General features: G+C 39.9%; 1 protein-coding gene and 1 long non-coding RNA gene across 2 annotated transcripts in view; one reads left to right on the top strand and one right to left on the bottom strand.

The window, feature by feature from the left end:
• Positions 1 to 4,184: 4,184 nt before the first annotated feature.
• IPO4 (importin 4) overlaps positions 4,185 to 18,643 on the bottom strand; it is a 37,219-nt gene continuing 22,760 nt past the window's right edge. The window contains exons 19-31 of the mRNA XM_053467923.1: positions 17,423 to 17,529; positions 16,423 to 16,500; positions 15,794 to 15,851; positions 14,425 to 14,530; positions 13,635 to 13,828; positions 13,496 to 13,543; positions 7,025 to 7,150; positions 6,642 to 6,850; positions 6,324 to 6,456; positions 6,075 to 6,179; positions 5,083 to 5,152; positions 4,822 to 4,973; positions 4,185 to 4,672 (exon numbers count right to left, since the gene is read on the bottom strand). Coding sequence (XP_053323898.1) covers positions 4,843 to 4,973; positions 5,083 to 5,152; positions 6,075 to 6,179; positions 6,324 to 6,456; positions 6,642 to 6,850; positions 7,025 to 7,150; positions 13,496 to 13,543; positions 13,635 to 13,828; positions 14,425 to 14,530; positions 15,794 to 15,851; positions 16,423 to 16,500; positions 17,423 to 17,529 — 1,365 coding nt within the window. The 3' untranslated portion in view covers positions 4,185 to 4,672; positions 4,822 to 4,842. The remainder of the gene's footprint in view (positions 4,673 to 4,821; positions 4,974 to 5,082; positions 5,153 to 6,074; positions 6,180 to 6,323; positions 6,457 to 6,641; positions 6,851 to 7,024; positions 7,151 to 13,495; positions 13,544 to 13,634; positions 13,829 to 14,424; positions 14,531 to 15,793; positions 15,852 to 16,422; positions 16,501 to 17,422; positions 17,530 to 18,643) is intronic.
• LOC128497821 (uncharacterized) lies at positions 8,184 to 13,120 on the top strand. The gene is made up of 2 exons (XR_008354339.1): positions 8,184 to 9,027; positions 12,476 to 13,120. It is a non-coding gene; the product is annotated as an uncharacterized LOC128497821 (long non-coding RNA).

Here is an 18,643-nt window from a genome sequence, read left to right as displayed (position 1 = left end):
TTACTGTGCGTCACTTTGTGTAAAGTGATTAAACATGTCAGTGGTGTAGGAGACTTAGGAGGCTGCTTAGCCGTGTGAAACCCAAGCGTGAAATGAGATGGGGCATTTAATACCACACCCAGGAAAATATCACACCCGGCTACAGTTTACCAGATTTCAAGCCTAAGGTTAGAAGTTAGGGAATATTATTGGGGTAGCGACCGTGACACTTTCCAGTCCAAAATACCTTTCCCCGCAAAATCACCTCAGGTATTTTAACCCTTTCTGACCTATGTGAACAGAACGCAACCAAGCTGCCATAACCTGTTTGAGTATTCGGCTGTTTTTTAGTCAGTTTTACGGACTAAACCTGTAGCCAGTTCTCCTTGGCCACTGGGTCCTTTCTTTACCTATTAGAGAACCACACAGTTTGTTTACTGAAAGGGAGGTTTTTGGACTCTATCTTTGCTATTAATTTACTTCAAGCTTAAAGCCCTTTGGACAATTTGTTTATTAATTTGATTGAGACAAAAGGTGCAAAGGACAAAAAAATGTGCTTGAGACATCTTTTTCAATCACACATACGATATGATGTTGAACATGAAATAAAACATGTGTTTGTGTACGATGTGTATGTTATCGTGCGTTATCATGGGCTCAAGAATCACCACCAATACTTCACCTGCTACGTACACATGCTGGTATTGCCCTTTGATACATTTTAAAAGGATTCCTTACAGCTACTAGCAATGGGCTCATGGCTGGTAACGTGTTACATCACTGTCCAATACAACATACCTACCATTAGATTGTAAGCTTGTTGAGCAAGGCCCTCTTCACTTGTTTCTGTAAGTCTAATTGTTATATAGTACTTGCCATTGTACAGTGATGCGGAATATGAGGGTGCTATATAAAGTACAACATTTTAAAAAAAAATTAATCAACACATATGCAACAAATATCTTCGCCTTAGTGCGCCTTTAAAGTGCCTGTTTGCTTCCTTCTAACAGGATGTTAGCCAACGTGTTTGCTCTGCAGTAGCAAGCATACAATAAATAAATACAGCAAAGCACCCTATATTCTATTTCAAAGAGCGGAGGTGAAGCCAACGTCAAAAAATCTCCTGGAAACATGCAAAATGTTATGTTGGATGAGGAGGAACACAGACTTCATCGTTAAACTGGATCATAAGCCTATTTGCCGACCTGTTAACTTTACAAGGATCTCGTGGGAACTTTAAACTTATATATTAAGCAGACGTTGCTCTTTGCATGTATCCATATATGAACAGCCTCGGGGGAAGAGGCGAAATCCTCACATCCCGCAGTATCGGAAAGTCTTTACACACATCTGGTGATCAGAGCTGTATTAAGGCTGCGGGGTTACCGATACATCATCCCAACAGAACCCCGTGAAATATGAATGATTTACAGCACACACAGATATGGGGTCCTTATACAAACACGTACAGTATCTGTCCCAACGGAGCAGCGCCATTTTGCTCTTCATCCACAGCATCCTATGAGCTACTCAACTAAGTACAAATGAGTCGGCCTGGGCTATAGAGTTACTGTAATACAAAGAATAGCCGAGGTTATGCTTGTGAACTGTATCACTTCAATGATGTTTTATATTCAGCTGCTGTATGTAGTGTTATGGCTAAATGTCTAAAATTTGGTGGATTAGGAGATTAGTAAAGACATTTTACTTCCCACAAAAGGTGGCAAATAAATGGAACAGTCTTCCAGCAGAAGTGGTAGAGTTTAATACAATGAGCGCATTCAAATATGTATGTGAAGACCAAAGGCTATTCTGAATAAGAGCAAGGATAAGTTTTGAGGGTTTGAAAGCAGGACAATGGACTTTTATTCTGTTTCTACGGAAGCACAATTTGCATAAAAATTTGGGTTGCAAACATGTCATTTACCTTAACACACCTTTACATCCTGAGAAAAGCCTAATTTAACGGACCGTGAAACCCTGACATAATTCACCAATTTTAATGCAATTTTTAAACCCTTGCAGCGATTCCATAGCGTGAGTTGCCGGTTTTAGTAACGGGGCTACTCCTGACAACAATCAACATGCATTTAACATCAAAATACAGCTTGATTACTACTATTGCTTGGTTACGGCTTCCCTACCCACAAGACCTGGGTGACAGCCTCTCAAGCTGCAATGTCAGCACATCCCAGGCGAAATAAGATTGTGCGCGACAGCAAGCCGTTTAAGCACGAGGTTTGGACGTACTAAAACACGTACAAGATCTAAAAGGTTACCGGCGACAGCTACCAGGACAGTAAAGAGTAGTGTTTCTGAGTGACACGGTTCTGTCAAGAGTAGCCTCACTGATGACTGGGGGAGGGGAAACAGGGCCAAAGTATACATACACTTGTGTGGGATCTTTTTTTTCTCTAGATTTTGACATTTTCTAGTTTTAAACAAAGAAAAAAACATTATGATTAATGACTTACTCAGTAAAACTTATTACATGAGCAGGTTAAGGGGAACCATAAAATCTATCGAATAAAGAGTTCTTTAAAATAAAATCTCGTTACAACTGTACAGGTTTAAACTGGTCCTAAAACAAGGGTGGGACGGAATAGAAGAGATATTTAAACGGGTCTTTAAAATATATATACATATACATACACACACAGTATATAACTTGTCACAGCAGACACATTAGTTTATAACGGGTTCCCTCTACAAGCAGGAAGAAATTATTCAGAAATAAATATTTTCCTTTAAAGTTGGTTTTATTACCACTGACTTAAGACTTTTTTGGTTAAAATGACCCAAACTGTGTGGACACCGTGTGCATAAATAAATGATGCAGCTTCAGCACAATTTTGCATTCAAACCACAGTTAACATTCTCAAAGGCAATTTTTTAAAGTCAGTAGTTAGGAAAAAGATTTCAAAGAATGTTCCCAAACCTGAAATCGCATCCACTTGGCCTGATTTTAAGATATGCAAATGAACAGAGATTTTATCTCACAAAGTATTATTTATCTCCATTACAATTACACTGCTGACAGGTGTGGCACGTCTTCCACCAGGTACACCTACCTTTTAATGGCTTCGTATGAGGGATTGGATTTGGGAGATTTGAGTTCCTTGATAAATAAGGCTGTCAGATCTCATTTGCAACGCAAATATCCCGAGGCTTAGAAGTGATGTTAGGAAGTTTTGACTTTACTCAGAAGTTGATCGATAAGTAGAACAGCCTCCCAGGCAGCTGCGGTAGAGGTATATACAGTAAGGGGATGTAAACATGCACGGGGTGTGCTTATGACTATCCTAACTCTAAAATGAGACCAAGGACTAATTAAGGTCCGACTCTTTCCTTCTGGGAAACCGAGCAGACTAAATGGACCAAATGGTTTTGTAGTGAAATTGTTTGTTTCAATCTGGGTGTTAATTTACCAGCAACAGAATCATAGACCACATATCAATAATCAAAGAACATCTTCCACTCTAGATTGTTGCAGAAACTCACGATTCCAGAATACAGTAATGTCTCTGTGGGAACAGATACATGGATCGAATGTATATTTTATATTCCATCAGAACCGAAAGAGGATTAAATGACACTAATGTGCTAATACAACGTCCTTTCCCTTCCCCTAACCCCACCCTGGTAAAAGCTGCTTGAATCAATCAATAATCAACTGAACAGTGCAGAGATAAGCTAATGACCCTGAGAAAATCAAGAATACCTTTAACAAGTATATATATTTGACAGTAAACACCGCTACATCATTTTATTTAGTGTATAAAACTGTAAAACTTGGTGCTAAGTCTGTAAAAGTCAGGTGTGTGTAGGGCGAGACATTTGAAATGCCACAATGCTGGAAATTCCTAAAGAGAGATTTTAGAAGAAGAACCTGTACTTTTCAATACTGTCCTGTGCGAGCACTCACAGCCCCACCGTACCATGTTGTTTTATACACAGAATTTACAGACCTAGAGTGAAAGAGACGTGTTTTTCTTCCTCCAGCATTAGGAAGGACACACATGGTTAATGCAATCCTTTTTTTCTTCACTGTGAAAGTGTACACACAATGTAGAAAAACAGAAAATGGATCAAGCAGGTTTGCACAAAGATAAACAAACATTGACAGATACACAAAGCAAAAATCAAAAACACACAGTGTACAGTTTCTAGACCTATTCAGAAATTGCACACAATGCCTGCTCCGCTTCGGTTTTGCATGTGGTTTATTGCATATTTCCAATGTACACACCAACTACTCACGATCCGTACTGAACCAACCTGAAGCGTGACTGGGGAAAGCGTATGTTCATATAGTAATAAGAATGACCACTAGCACAAAATAAATGCATCCCTTTTGTCTAAAGAATGATTAAATTTTTAGAGGTTATTATTGTAACCGCACTAAAACCCACGGTTTGAACAACCCTTTTGGGTTTTTGTTGTATGCCTGCTACATCATGCTTAATATGGATATGTGTATTACTCCTACACATAAGGCTTCTGAACAGAACATTTAATCTTTATTGCTTTGGTTTGGTGGTGGTACAAATTCATTACACAAACCAACCGGCACGTGGCCCAGGTGGCAGGTCACTCATAGCACTTGGAGACGGGCCAGGCACGGTCCACTGGATAAAAGGTGAAACGGCAACTTCAAACGGCAACTGGAACACAACTAAACGCTCAAGGCCTTCTGTGTTTAACAAAAGCAGCAAGAGACACAGAGTTAGGATAAACCAATGAGATTGTCAGAATAAAAGGAGAGAAGGGTGTACAACAGAAAAACGCAGAGTGGATTCAAGCAATATGATCTGAAAGTGGGTAAAATACAGACAAACTCACAAGAACAGGCAAAGATCCTCTTCATGCTAGTCCAAGAATTGTATGAAGTTTAGAAGATGCCTCAGCAGGAAGAGAAACCAAGGCACTGTGCAAATCTTGTGGGAACCTCTGAGCGATGTCCCTCAGAAGGAGAATAATAGCGTTCTCTGTGTCTGAAAAGCACATTATTTTTTTTAGACTGGGCAGGAGAATCAAGGAGAAAGACTGCATGAGGTAGAAATACTTGAGATAATCAACAGAAAGCAAAAAATAACTCCATACCTGGTTGTATTTCTTTAGTTCCCAACACATGGTTACAGATTCTAGCAATGTCCTTTAAACTCCCAATCACCTACAGCAAAGATACATTTGTGAGTGAGTATCCAGTGTAGGCCTAACATTTCACTGTGCTTAAAGGACACTGCAGCCATCATATGTACTTTAATGAATATCATAGCTGAACGTTCCCTCTCCTTCCAACTGTAAATTTAGAGAGTGATTCCCCAAGATCCCCCTATGCGTTTGCCTTTCCCAGCTCCCCAGATGCTTGGCTTGAAGGAGACGTGTCCGGGCACAGTATAGTCAACGCCATGTAGCTCCAGCATGTGCATAAAGTACCCAAATGTATTTCAATGGGACCTCTTGCTTCCAAGTCATTGGCGGGTTTGACCAGTCAAGACTGGAAAGAAAAGTAGGACCTCTCAGGGTATTTTTCCTCACAGGTTTAAGTGAATGCATATAAACTACCTTCATACATTCTTCATTGGTGAGGCTGTATGGGACCGAGCACTGTACCTTTAAATAATACCTGAGTGCAAGAGCCTGGAGACTACTGCTTGACATGTAACTTGTTTTTGCACAGTATAAAATAAGTGGATTTTTGTCAAACAAGTAATATTAAGTTGATATATATGAAACTGTTCTTTTCAAAGTTACCATGTAAGTGACTCACATGATTAGTCAATTTGTTACAGTTCATGGTTGCAAAGTTTATTGGTCAGATCATTTCTGTGGTAAACTTTTAAATACACATATAGATGGCATGGTATTCAATGGAGAATGCAAACTGTATTATACGCATTGGTACAATGCACAGCACTCGTTTGTTAGCTACAGAACTGGGTTTTTGTTTGTATCCAACTAATGGCTCTTACATCTGTGTTAAATTGCAGGCCAACCAAAGTACTGAAAAACCTCTGTATTCCAGCTCTATATTTGCCGTACGCTGCACTTTACAAGGCATAAGGTACATCATTTTGCGCTATTGTAATTACCTGAGAAGGAGAGTTCTCATACAGGAATGTGATACACTTAAATACTGTGGTGTTCTCCTCAAAATCGTCTTTCAGGGGCAAAGTGCGGAGCATCACTGGGAACACCTACATGGTCATAAAGGAAATGAAGGCAGGTGTAGTAAAAAGGCACAGAACAGACAATATGAAACAGGTGTTCTGTACTGCATGAACAAAGTGTCTGTGGTACTACAGAGCTGTCCTCAGCATGCTAAGTCAAGAAACGCGTACCTGTTCAACAGGGACTCCTGCTGGGTGACTCAGCACCATTCGACTTACTGCTCCGCACACATTGTCCAGAACACGTGAATTTTTCTCAGAGCTTATTATAGAAGACAGAATGGCCAGAAGCTTTGGGTAATGTCTGAAAGACCATCAAGGAAAAAAAGGGCATGGACTAAAGGCAAGCAGGATGAGGAAATGCTACACAGATAATGTAGTGAGGGCATGACTGTGGCAGATAAGTGCATGTGGCAGCGCAGGCGGTAGAAGGCACTATGGGAACGGAAAGAGTTCTGGGAGCAAAAATATAAACACAGTGAAGGATACTGATGCATGAATTGGCCTCCATGTTCCGCCAAGGCACCCAGTCCAAACACAGAGTTACTCCGCACTTCATCGTCCTCGTCCCGTGCCCCGGACAGAAATGCAGGAAGGATGTGTGGTACAAACTGGATTGCTGCAGGACCTAGCGCTATCATGGATTCAGCCAGAGTGCCCACTGAGAAGGACTTCTCTGCTGGAGAACAGCTGGGCTTCTAAACAGGAAACATGTCTCATTGATAGAACAAGAAAAACCACAACATGGACACACAGCCAGTGATGTGACACACAATACCAAGTGACATTCATAGCTTGAAAAAGCAAACTAATGTGCGTTCAAACCTCCCACACAGTAGGTAAAACTTCAAACACATCAACACAGCACTCACAGCTTTACTAAGGAGTAATGGAAGAAATCCAGCAAAATACGGAGCAAACGTGTCGCCACCAACTGCTGCTGCAATCAGAGGGATGCCCTCCCCGGCATACTCTATCAGCATGGAGTCCAGTTCTGCCTGCGGGGAAGACACACGGAAAACACAGATGGTATAAGAACTTCTTCAGCTGTATACATGACAAATCCCTCATTCCTTCGGTAATAACTATACAATAAAAGTGTGCTTTACAACAGGGTACAACATGAGGGTGTCTTCAGTCTACTTACCTGACAGCATTCATTTTATTAATCGTAAATACATTTGTTTACAGTACAGCATACGTTTCTGGAGTGCACAGGGGGAGAAGAAACACAAACAAGAGGACAGGGAAGGATAGATCTCTGGACGTAAACATGAGCCCTTTGGTTATATTTGAAATCTATCTGATGCTATGAATAAAAATATTTTTGTATACTGTATAAAATATAGCATGGATAGGGTACGGTAAGACAAGATAAAGGAAAAATCAACAAAAAATGGTGCATGACTTTCTAGTCGAATTTTCATTTTTTTGGTGGGGCTATGTCACCTGTACGTTTTTGGCACAGATTATTTTATACGTACGTGCAAATTGTGTTGGCATTCTGCTTTGCGTGGAAAGTCCATTAGGAGACCCAAGATGTACTGAAACCTAGACTTGTATCACCTTTTGTTTCTCTATATACAAAATGTTACATGATGCACTTCTCATTATGTCCTATTTACCAGTTGCACAGCACTGCGGAATACAAAGGTGCTTCTATAAATCTATAAGGAACAATGCCTGCATGATTTAGAAGTAATTCTAGTGCAAAGCCAAACAGACTGCAGTCTTTGGACACCCCCATCACGATGAGAAATGAACATTTTTTTTTTCAATCTTTTCAAACGATCAGAAAATCGTTTCATAAGTAAATCCCCTGTAATACACTCGCAAGGGAGAATGTAAAGGTCAGAACGGGTACTACCACGACGACTGAACAAAAAAACAAGCGAGCTTCGTGAGACTATCCGTCATTAGGTTGGCGAGGCCCATGCAGGACTGTAAGAATGCTTAAAGGCACAAACAACAAAGGCAACAATAAGAGATAAAAACCAAAAAAAAAATAGAAATAGTGATATTAATGAGGTGCATGTAAGCATGTAAGATTTAGAAAAGAGTAAGCATACCAGAGAATGGATGTATAGCGACATAGGTGTTGGTGGCAAGAGCAGATATGAGGGGTAGATAAGCACGTGGCAGAACAAAAGAAAAATACTGATGTAATTATAAGGTGTTGAGAAACAGCAAATATAATAATAAAAAAACACACAAAAGACTAAAACTGACAGTTGCTGGCGTGTCACTATTAGATGAGACCCGTAGGCGTCACTAACACACAACCTGAGGGCCATGCTCTAACCATAAGACAGCCCACACCTGATCTGGCTGATTTACTTGCTCTACAGGTTACTGATCCTAACAGCAAATATATACGGCGAAAGCACAACGGACGAAAGGCAAAGACAAAAAAAAACCCATCAAGGTGTGAGGAACATTAAAAGAGAATGGCTAACAGCAGGTGACACCCTGGTTGAATGCAGCAAGCAAAGACTTCTAAGGGTTCACAGGACCAGTACAGTACACCTTCACTGAGGCTGCTGACAGACTCTGTGCACACCGGTTAACCGCCTGTCCATATGAAGAACACGATTCTAATTTGTGATGCTAAAATATAATGTTACCGGGATCGTAGGAGGGAAATTCTAAATAGATGACAAACCTTCCCACAAAAAGAAGGACGTTCTCGCGGAGTATTTAGCAGAGAGAAGCATGGCGGAGAGTGCACAGATGGATTTATCAGATACCATTCTTACGCTCCTAGTTGGAAAAAATATTCTCAATATTGTGCCTTTGCTGTTTTTACGAGATATTAAGACTCAGACAATAGCAACTTCTATGCTTATCCTGATCTTTACTGATATCGCTATCACAGGTAAGTCTACAAGATGTCTTGCACTGAGACCCCTCACCTTATACGCAATATGCAATTCACAGATTGTTAAATACTAAGAGTCCTTGAAACTAAATCTCCATCACACAAACACACACAACATAAAAGGTAGAGTCCTGCTAACATACAGAATTGTGTGTATCGTAGTTATGTCTCTCTAAGCAAAGTCAGTATGATAGCAGGTATATTCTGGGACGTATCACTGGGTACTCCAGCGGGCGGGAAAGACGTTCTACTGTGAGTTCTCCTTGAAATCTTTAATACCTAGTTATGCAATTCTACCACACGTTTTGTCAGCGTAGCAGAAAAAGAAGAGTTGAAGGGATTTGTTTATGAGACCTATCCGTTAAAGATAACGATCCGGACAAGGTCAGATTACTAGGGACATATATAGTATAGATAACAAAAGAGCTGAATATGTTGGTGCTAATACTAAGACAAGACCCAGACAGGAAATTTGCAGAAATCACCAAAGTTTTGACAAATAACTTAAATTAGTTGCTAAACATGTGCACAATAATAGTAATAAACTGAACTGGATATCAACCCAATAATTAAAAAATAAACCTAGCAATTAAAATAATGAAAATAACTAAGGTAGCCACCTAGCCACCCGTTCTGGGAGAAACTGGCTTGTTGACAATGTCAACACAAAGGAAACAATTCTACTTGCTGAAAATACACACAATGCCTTTAAGATGCTGTTGCATTCATTGTTGAGTGGACACCTCTATGACTACTGTGGGATTTTAGCATGTGAAAGAGGGCATCTTGTTTTTCCCTCTAATCTAAGAGACACAAATAAAGAATAATTGCACAGAGCCTGACATGGACCTCTGCTGCAAACCGCTTATCGGCAAAATGCGAGAAAAGGACTTTGGTTAAACATTCTAGCAACTATTTCCATATATCCTCCATATGCCTTTAAATCAATGCCGATCTCTGAAGATTGTGACTCGTCCAGTATACCCCTACCTAAAACAGAATATTAACAATAGGTGGATACAAGTTATAAAACCTGTATTCATTGCACTTTTTGTAAGCTTTTTACAGAAAATGAGTTGAAAAGAGTTGATAAAAATAAAAGCTAAGATAACATTGTGATTATATTCCTGGAGTTTCCAGACAACAGCCGATGAGCAGAATTCTGATTGAACAATATAACGAACAATATAAAAACTAGGCAAGTGTCAAAGTACAGATTTGAGTAAAACATGCATTGCAGGTTCTTCAATGCTCTATCTTCATGAGATTCTCATTTTTTTAAACCAAGATAACGCACATTAATTGCTTGGGCTACTATGTTAACCTCCCCCAAAGCACAGAGCAACAGCTTGTGACTCTAGCCATGCCGTTAATACAGAGAGAGTGTTTGAATGTTTGCACTATGTACATGTGTGTTGTATATAAAACAATATTGTAACGTGACCTCTGTAGGAAACTGTAGTTCAAACTCACACAAATGAATGAATGAAAAAAAACAAAAACGTATTGTCTTTAGGAATGAAAATTACCTCTTTTCTGTTTGGGGGGGGCAGCGATCTTTACTAGTATGTGTTACTGTTGCAGCAGTGAACACGTTAGATGCCATAGTATAAATAAATACTATATACCGTGTATCATGGAACACACCTGCAATCATTAGCACATACATACATGGGAAATCAACCTATACGTGTCAAGGGAGAAGTCCCAACAGGAAGCACAAGTCATTTAATGGGAAAACACTGTGCTGTGTACCGTTACTAGCAAACTGGTTTGCAGAGGTGAAAGGCAAAAAACATAGGATTCTTGTGCGTCCAGGTAAAGATGCTACAAATATATTGTGTCAAATTGAATCAATATAATGAGAATTTGATGATCTCTATAACACTAATTGGCCTTAACCTTTACAACAGTTCAATTTACTGATATTAGCGACTGTTTGAAGATGGCATTTTCCCTGCTCCATACAACCAAGGTTTCCCTTAGCAACATATTCTGTGGACTTTGACACACCTCATATCTTTATGGAGACCTCCTCCAGAGATCCAGAGCTTCCGTAAATTACATCTGTGGTTGTGCTACAATTATTAACATGAGTATCTTTATTGCATGCCGAAAAAACCAATGTCCAATTTTTCAATGATTTGCACTTTTGATCTTTGTGGGTTTTCAGTCATCCTTACCTAATCACATATTTATGTTTTCATCCTTGTAGCATTATATTCACTTTATTCCCCAGCAATGTTTTGTCTCTCAATGTGCATACCCGACCTCTGTCTCATATTTTATATTCATGAAATGCCATTATCAATGCCATGATAGATGTTGAACATTTAGCTGGTCTCCATGATAAGTGCCCTACACCAATAGCCTTTACCCACATCTGCACATCATAAACATGGCTCCACGCATCACTTGCATATATACCATGATGCCCTTGCAATCCTGGGTTTAGCATCCATTATCTGGTGCCAAACAGACTGGCATATAGAGAGACATTTGTTTTTGTATGGCTGCTGTTAAAGCACCCCCCCTCGCTTATACACTATGCTAAATGCATCTAAATCCCCTGCAGGTGGTCCTCAAACCCCACTAAATGAAATCCAAAACAAATCCCCCTTAAACTTTAGCACACCGTTGGCCATGTTGGGTTAAACCTTTACAATATTTTTTGGACTATAAATTGGGTGCAATCATAAAAGTTGCCATGGAGAAGTTCTCCAATACTTCTTATTTTACCATTTAGGGCAGTGGCGTCCAACCTGCAGCCCTCCAGCTGCTGCAGGACTACATCTCCCATCCTCCTCAGCCAGCCCCTTAGCTGAAAGAGCATTATGGGAGATGTAGTCCTGTAGCAGCTGGAGGGCCGCAGGTTGGACGCCCCTGATTTGGGGCAATATGAATCACTAGACAACCAGATACCAACACCATTTGTTATGCCATAATCTTCTAGGCCAACCTACAAGACACCGGTACTTGACAGCCGTTACACACTAAGTATTTTTCCGGCAAGGTAAAGCACACTATGTATGTGCAGACTGTTATCTTCCCCAATACAAGTGACAAATAAAATTGTATTTCAAGTCATCAAATCCATTCCTTGGGTTCAGATTACAGCTTGGTTTTAGATGACATAAATTTATGTTGACTCAGTAGTTGGTGCTTTATGACACTAGCAAATCATGTTATTTCCTCATAAGGATTGCACTGAAGCATTACAAATGCAACAAACAGTAAAAAAAAAAAAATATTATAGATTAAATAAATACATATAATATCCCAGCTAATCCTACAATAACTGGATGCTTCACAAAAAAAGCAGAACATTTTTACTACTGCACTTTTCAGCCATATCGAAAGAGCTCCTCTCTCAGAAAAATCGAATTATTTGCTTATTTCCTCTTTGGCAGTGCCTCACACATTATTTTACCATTGTTTCTTACAGGTTTCCTGATGTTTCTCTGGTATACTGGATGGCCATTGCCTCTTGGTCTGGATGTGGTGTTTTTGCGATTCCTGTGTTTTCAGAATGAAACGTACTGGTGTGTTTCTCTGCTTCTTCCGTGGGTGTCCCTTAATGAAGAACTGGGACGCTCATATTTATACAGACGTGGTTGTCTTCCGGAGGCCAAGCAAAAGTTCATCTTGCAGACCAGCCTTCTCAATCTAGCTTGCTGGATGGTTGCAGCCTCATTTGGAATCAATTTTTTGGGTGAGCTAACCCTAAGGGAATCAGCATGTGACCTTTTGAACTGGAGATGTCTCTTTGCATACCTATATGAGCCTACACACTCTAACTGGCTAGTTCCATGCATTGGTTTGGTCCTTGGGAGCACATTGTCCTGCAGCACTATTATGTACAAAGACCTAACACCGGTGAAAGAGGAAATGGGAGAACGATTCTGTCTAATCTCTACAAGGGCTCTCTTGCTTTGTTTATGTGCTGCAGTAGCATTCTTGGCACTGCCACCATTTTTGGCAGTCAACTCTTTTTTAGCACTGACACTAGATAGTCTGTGTAGCACCTTTAGAATCCAGAGCCCTGAAGCTCAGATTACAGTACATAGCGTGCAAGATCATAAAAAAACAAGTATGGAAGACAAGAATTCATGGTCAGATGTTATACAGATAATCTAACTAGGGAAGGAAATAAACCGGGCAATTGTTAGTCGGAGACAGTGCAAAAAAATGGGAAGACGACATGTACAAGGGCAGGAGCTAACTCAAACAGAAAAATGTAGAGGTAAAGAAATAGAGAACGTGAAGACATCTTAGAAACAATACTAACATGTGGGGATCCTTATAAGTAAAAGACACTAAAGAATGCACTTTGCGAAAGTAAACCAATTTCACATTATTGCTACCCATTCCTTGGTAATTAAATTGCCCCTGTTCTACAAGTGACTATAACTTCAAACATATGAAATACAGAGTTACTGCCTTTATGGATTTCAATGCGACTCACCTGCTGCTCATCATCTTCGTCTTCGCCATCAGGGTCTTGACACATTGTCTGTAAATGCAGAACTAAATGAGTTTGACTGTGGTGGCACTCGAAGTGTGTCTAGGATACTAGTGTACTTGTTAGTAACGATCCGTCAGACCTTGCTCTGCAGCACAGCTCTGATGGCTACGCAGAGTTTCTCCAACTGCTCAGCGTCCCTCACACAGAGCTCTTTCACATCCCTCAGCATCTGGTTCAGGGTGTCCAGGATGGCCATTACCACCGTGCGCTCTTTATCTTGCAATGCGCCTTGCAGACAGGAGGGGATCAGGATGGACAGGAAACTCAACAGGACTAGGATGTGATTGGAAAGGACATAGCAAGGGAGAGGAAAATATCAAGGGTGAGTGGTCATACAATGCATAGAGTTGAAGAGATGGCAAACAAACAAACAGATGAGAAAATGGAATTGAGGTACAGGTTAAAAAAGGAAAAAACGAAATGTTTTAAAAAAGGTTATTTCACAGTTTATCTTCACAACAAGTAATCCGTTGTGCCTTCTTTTTATTTGTAATTTAGTACCATAATAAATATAATTTCTTTTGTTGATACAATATGCATTCTTGTGATATCAATACACTCCTAATCTCTCAAATTATTTTGCCCAGGCAACAACACAGCCTCATGTTCTAGACATTTTTTCAATCTATGCACTACAGATGACCTTCTCGTTTTTAACTATTGTAAGCTAATAAAAAAGGATTTTGGCAGCAAAGCCCAACACATTGTGCAATGATGATTTAGCAACAAGTTGTTTTTTTTTGCGTATAATATTGTCCCCCCTCAGATGCCAAATTATCCATCACCTTTTCCCTCTTTACTTTTAACCTACAACAGGCTGTCTCCAAGACCTCCTGTAACATTGTCCCCCAGCTTCCCAACCCACTTACCCATTTTGTTGTCTTCGCTGGAGTTTTTTGTAAACACCTTGTTCATTGAGCGTACAAACTGTCCCAGAGCTTCGAACGCTGCCTTCCTTAAACTGACATGAGGAGACTAAGAGGAAGGGGATTCAGTGAGTCAGTTACAATCACAGAGACAGTCACAACAGGTAGGTGCCGGAGATACTCAAATTCCCACTTGTATAATTACCGTATTTATACCGAAGATCTCTAAGTCCCCCAATTCCAGTGCTTAATACTTGCCCCTTTTTTTATGCACCGATTGACTAACAATCACTCTCTTGTAGGAATAGCTCACACTCATATTGTCTTTTACTACCTCTTCTCATCTGACTTGGAGGTTTACAATGAGTAACAGGTGCCTCGTGTACTCTGGCGTAGACTGTCATCTTTAATTTAAATGAAAATAAACTTGTATTTCTTTCTTATTTCAGGACACTTATCCTTCAGGTTAGATCAGATATTTAAGTAGCTAAGTTAAGAGGCCTGACCAGAGTTACAGAACCATCTCCCTCTTTTTGCTACTAATGCCTTAAGGTATAAAACCCAGAACCACTTCACTGCATCATTGCCTGCTTACCTTTAAGTCCTCAGAAATAATTACTCCCAACTCCCTCTCTTCTCTTGTCTCAGACAGAACAGTGGCCCCAATGTTATATGCTGCCTTGGTACTTTTACCTCCCAAGTGCATTACATTATATTTATCAACATGCAGTGCAGGAGATGTATTCGGCTAAACATCTCCCTGCACGTGATATACTCACCCCCTGTTAGCTCAAGAGCTGGCTCGGGGGAAAACATTGGACTTGTGTGGAAAATGCTGACATTGATTTCAATGGACTGGACCAAGCTCAAGAAGCTGGAGGTCCCAGCAGAAGCCAGTAAAAAGAAATTAAAACGCCCAATAAAGACGAGAATAAATGCCTAACGTGCTTCCCACCAAACTTACTGCTTATTCAACCTATGAATAAGCGCTACATTTAATGCAAAATGTCTTAGGCTCTTATTCTCATGTTTCTTTGTTAGGAGGTGTACCCCTGTTGTAATATACAACGGGGTGGATTATAATTTCAAAAAAAAAAATCAACCATTTTCAGTTTTCCAGGAGTGCAGCGCATTTGTTCTTGGTGCAGCGCATTTATGTTGGTGAAACCTGACATAAACCTGAACGCTGCAGTCCTTGTTATGTTTTTTATCTCAACGGGACGACGTTCCTGCCATTGATTGGCTGCTTCAAGAATAATCAGACAATGTAGGAGAAGGATAGCTGCTGCTGCTGCAGCAGAACTGCGTCATCTCGTGTCATGCACGGTTCTGTGTAATATGTTGGTGCTTTACAGATATATTAAACACTTACATCTATATGCTTGAATACTTCCTTGAAGCATGAATCAAGATAAGGGAAAAATGAAGAGCTAAAATGAGAGAGTAAAAGTATTACAAGTAAATATAAAATCAACCACAATCTAATGGAGAATTGAGGTGCAGAGGGTGGACATTGTTAGGAAAAGCAAGTGATACAACATGAGGGTTATCTGTTCCAGATATCCGGTTACCAAATGTATTACATGAGACATGACAGAATTATATATTAAAAAAAAGATGTTAACACGTTGATGTGGGGTTTTTAAAATGGCAGGGAACACGGGCAACATCAGTTTAAGTATTCAAAAGACATAATGGGTAGGCAATATGACGTAAGTCTGAGTCTGTCATGACAGAATGTGAAATCAGGTCTGAAATGGAGGTGAGCTGAAGTAGGAATCTCTGTGGGAGATGTAAAATAAAAACTGTTTGTACAGATAAATGCAAATGGAGAAAGCAGATAAACTGGGTAACAGAAGGATATTGAAGAGGAAGTACAGATATTGCAAACAATAAATTCTTCTACAGCTGGTCACGTTACAAATTTCACTGCAGGCGAATAAATCAGAAAGTGAGAGGGCGATGGAATGAAAGAGCAATTGTTATCATGATAATCCTTACCTGGCATTGTATGCAATCTCTCCCAGAGCTTCACAGGCATCTTCCTTCTCATCTATATATGCATTTTCCACACTGAACCTACAGACAAAAAAAAGCTGGAGCTCTTAGATTTCCTGTTTACTTAGGTCTCACTAGAAATAAAATCCGTATTGGAATAGACAAGCACAGAGTGTATAGGTAAGATAAAAAGAAACATACTAAAGTGCGATTCAGTGCAAAAAAAATCTAAAATTGTTTATTTTAGATTTGTTAAGTACTTTTATTTTCCTTTTTTAATCACATCTGTGTTATGTGGGGAGATACACTTTAATTGCTGCTGCTCAGTGTATAAGATATAAGATACCTGTAAGTATTCCACTTGGTAGACTATGAAAAACAACGACCACTGAAGTTCACTTGCTAGACACCCGGCTATGTTATAGTTTTAATTAGCTGTATATGGAAGATGGAGTGTTCAGCACCGGGTCAACTGACTGCTAGAGAACCCTTAGCAGAGAACAAATTGCTAGAGAACCCTTATTTTGCTTGGTTGAGTTTATAAAGCTTTAAAATCCAGCTCTTTTTTTATTGAAATATGTTCCTCGGTTTCAAAGGTTAAGGAGCTTTTATGATTACAGTAGAGTTTGTTTGATTTCCTTTTATCAGTTTATGGGTGTCATGTTTTGAGACCCAAGATCTAAACGCCGTAAAGAAGCAGTCATGGCCAGAGACTAGGAAAGAAAACCGGTTGCTCTACTAGTTTGTTACTAACTTCAGTAGTGAAATTAGGTATATGCGGTAGCCAGGGAAAGGGTTCTTACAAGTGTGGGTGTTCCATTACCTTGTTACATAAAACTGTCTAAATCAGTAAATTCTAGCAAAATCTTAATTTTAAGATCACACAAAAGTATGGGTATTTTTCCTGTCCTCTGACAAAGCGTATAAGATACTTTTTAAAGTTTGGATTCATTCAGCTGGGCTTCTGTCTCCTTCCGGGATTCATCTGAGAATTCAGACTCACCCTTCAATGTCAGGATCCTCCTCCTCCTCTTCATCTTGAATCACTGCATCTTCCTCGTCTGCTTCATCATCAAACAGCATGAAGGACCGATTCTCATTATAATGAACCTGACACATACAGCACAAAAATGGAGGGGGTAGAAAAAGGATAAAATAGAGATATGAGAACTGGCACAGATGCAGAATGGGTAGTGCACAAAGGAAAAATAGACGGGTAGAGGTCAGAACACAGTACTTGTTTATTTACCAAAGGGAAATGATACTTTTATTGCAAGCAGAGTTGATTACTTGCGTTCATTGTAGCACACTGACAAATGTAATATCGCTTTACCAATATACTGTATTATAAGACGATCCTGATTATAAGACAGCTCCACAAAATTTGCATATTCATTTAGAAAAAAAGAAAAAGCCTGAATATAAGACTGCCCTATAGGAAAAATGTTTTACTAGTAAATATTAATTCACATGTAAACTATTTTTTCATATTTAATAAAAACTATGATTAAGAAAAATGCATTTTTTATTTTCTTTTATTTGCCAACCTGCCCCCTCCAGTTTTGCCTTATACCCTCCCTATATGCCACTCTGCCTCCCCAATATGCCTTATATCCCCCTATATGCCTCTCTGCCTCCCTGATATGCCACTTTGCCCCCCCTATATGCCTTATACCTCCTTTATGCCACACTGCCCCCCAGATATGCCTTACACCCCCTATTTGCCATTCTGCCTCCCTGATAAGCCTTATACTCCCTATTTACCCTTCTGCCCCCCTATGCCTTATACCCCTCTATATGCCTCTTCCCCCCGACTTACTGATGCATCCCTAGACTTGTCCCCCGTGCTCAAGACTTCCTGGTGTCAATTGGGGGCAGCCAGTGGACGTTTGCGCGATGCACGCAGACAACCTTCACTACTACCCAAGACTTCCGCTGGGGCTTCTATGACTGAACACTGGATGGTCATATCTTTATTTGAGATCTGATTATAAGACGAGGGGTATTTTTCAGAGCATTTGCTCTGAAAAAACCTTGTTTTATAATTGAGCAAATACAGGCAGTGGATTATGGAAACCTGCCTTTAAGCAATTTTCCACTTTTAATATTTATCTATATGCTCAGGCAAATGCAAATAAAATGCGTGTTGACATCAGAGGATACGGAAAGGATGTTATACACACGGACTGCATACAGGGACTGTGTTGAGGAGTACTCTCGCCGT

The sequence above is a fragment of the Spea bombifrons genome, chromosome 1 (assembly GCF_027358695.1).
Source record: "Spea bombifrons isolate aSpeBom1 chromosome 1, aSpeBom1.2.pri, whole genome shotgun sequence".
NCBI classification, from domain to species: Eukaryota; Metazoa; Chordata; class Amphibia; order Anura; family Pelobatidae; genus Spea; species Spea bombifrons.
Note: the sequence above shows the minus strand (reverse complement) of the source record. Positions and strands in the feature narration are given on the sequence as shown.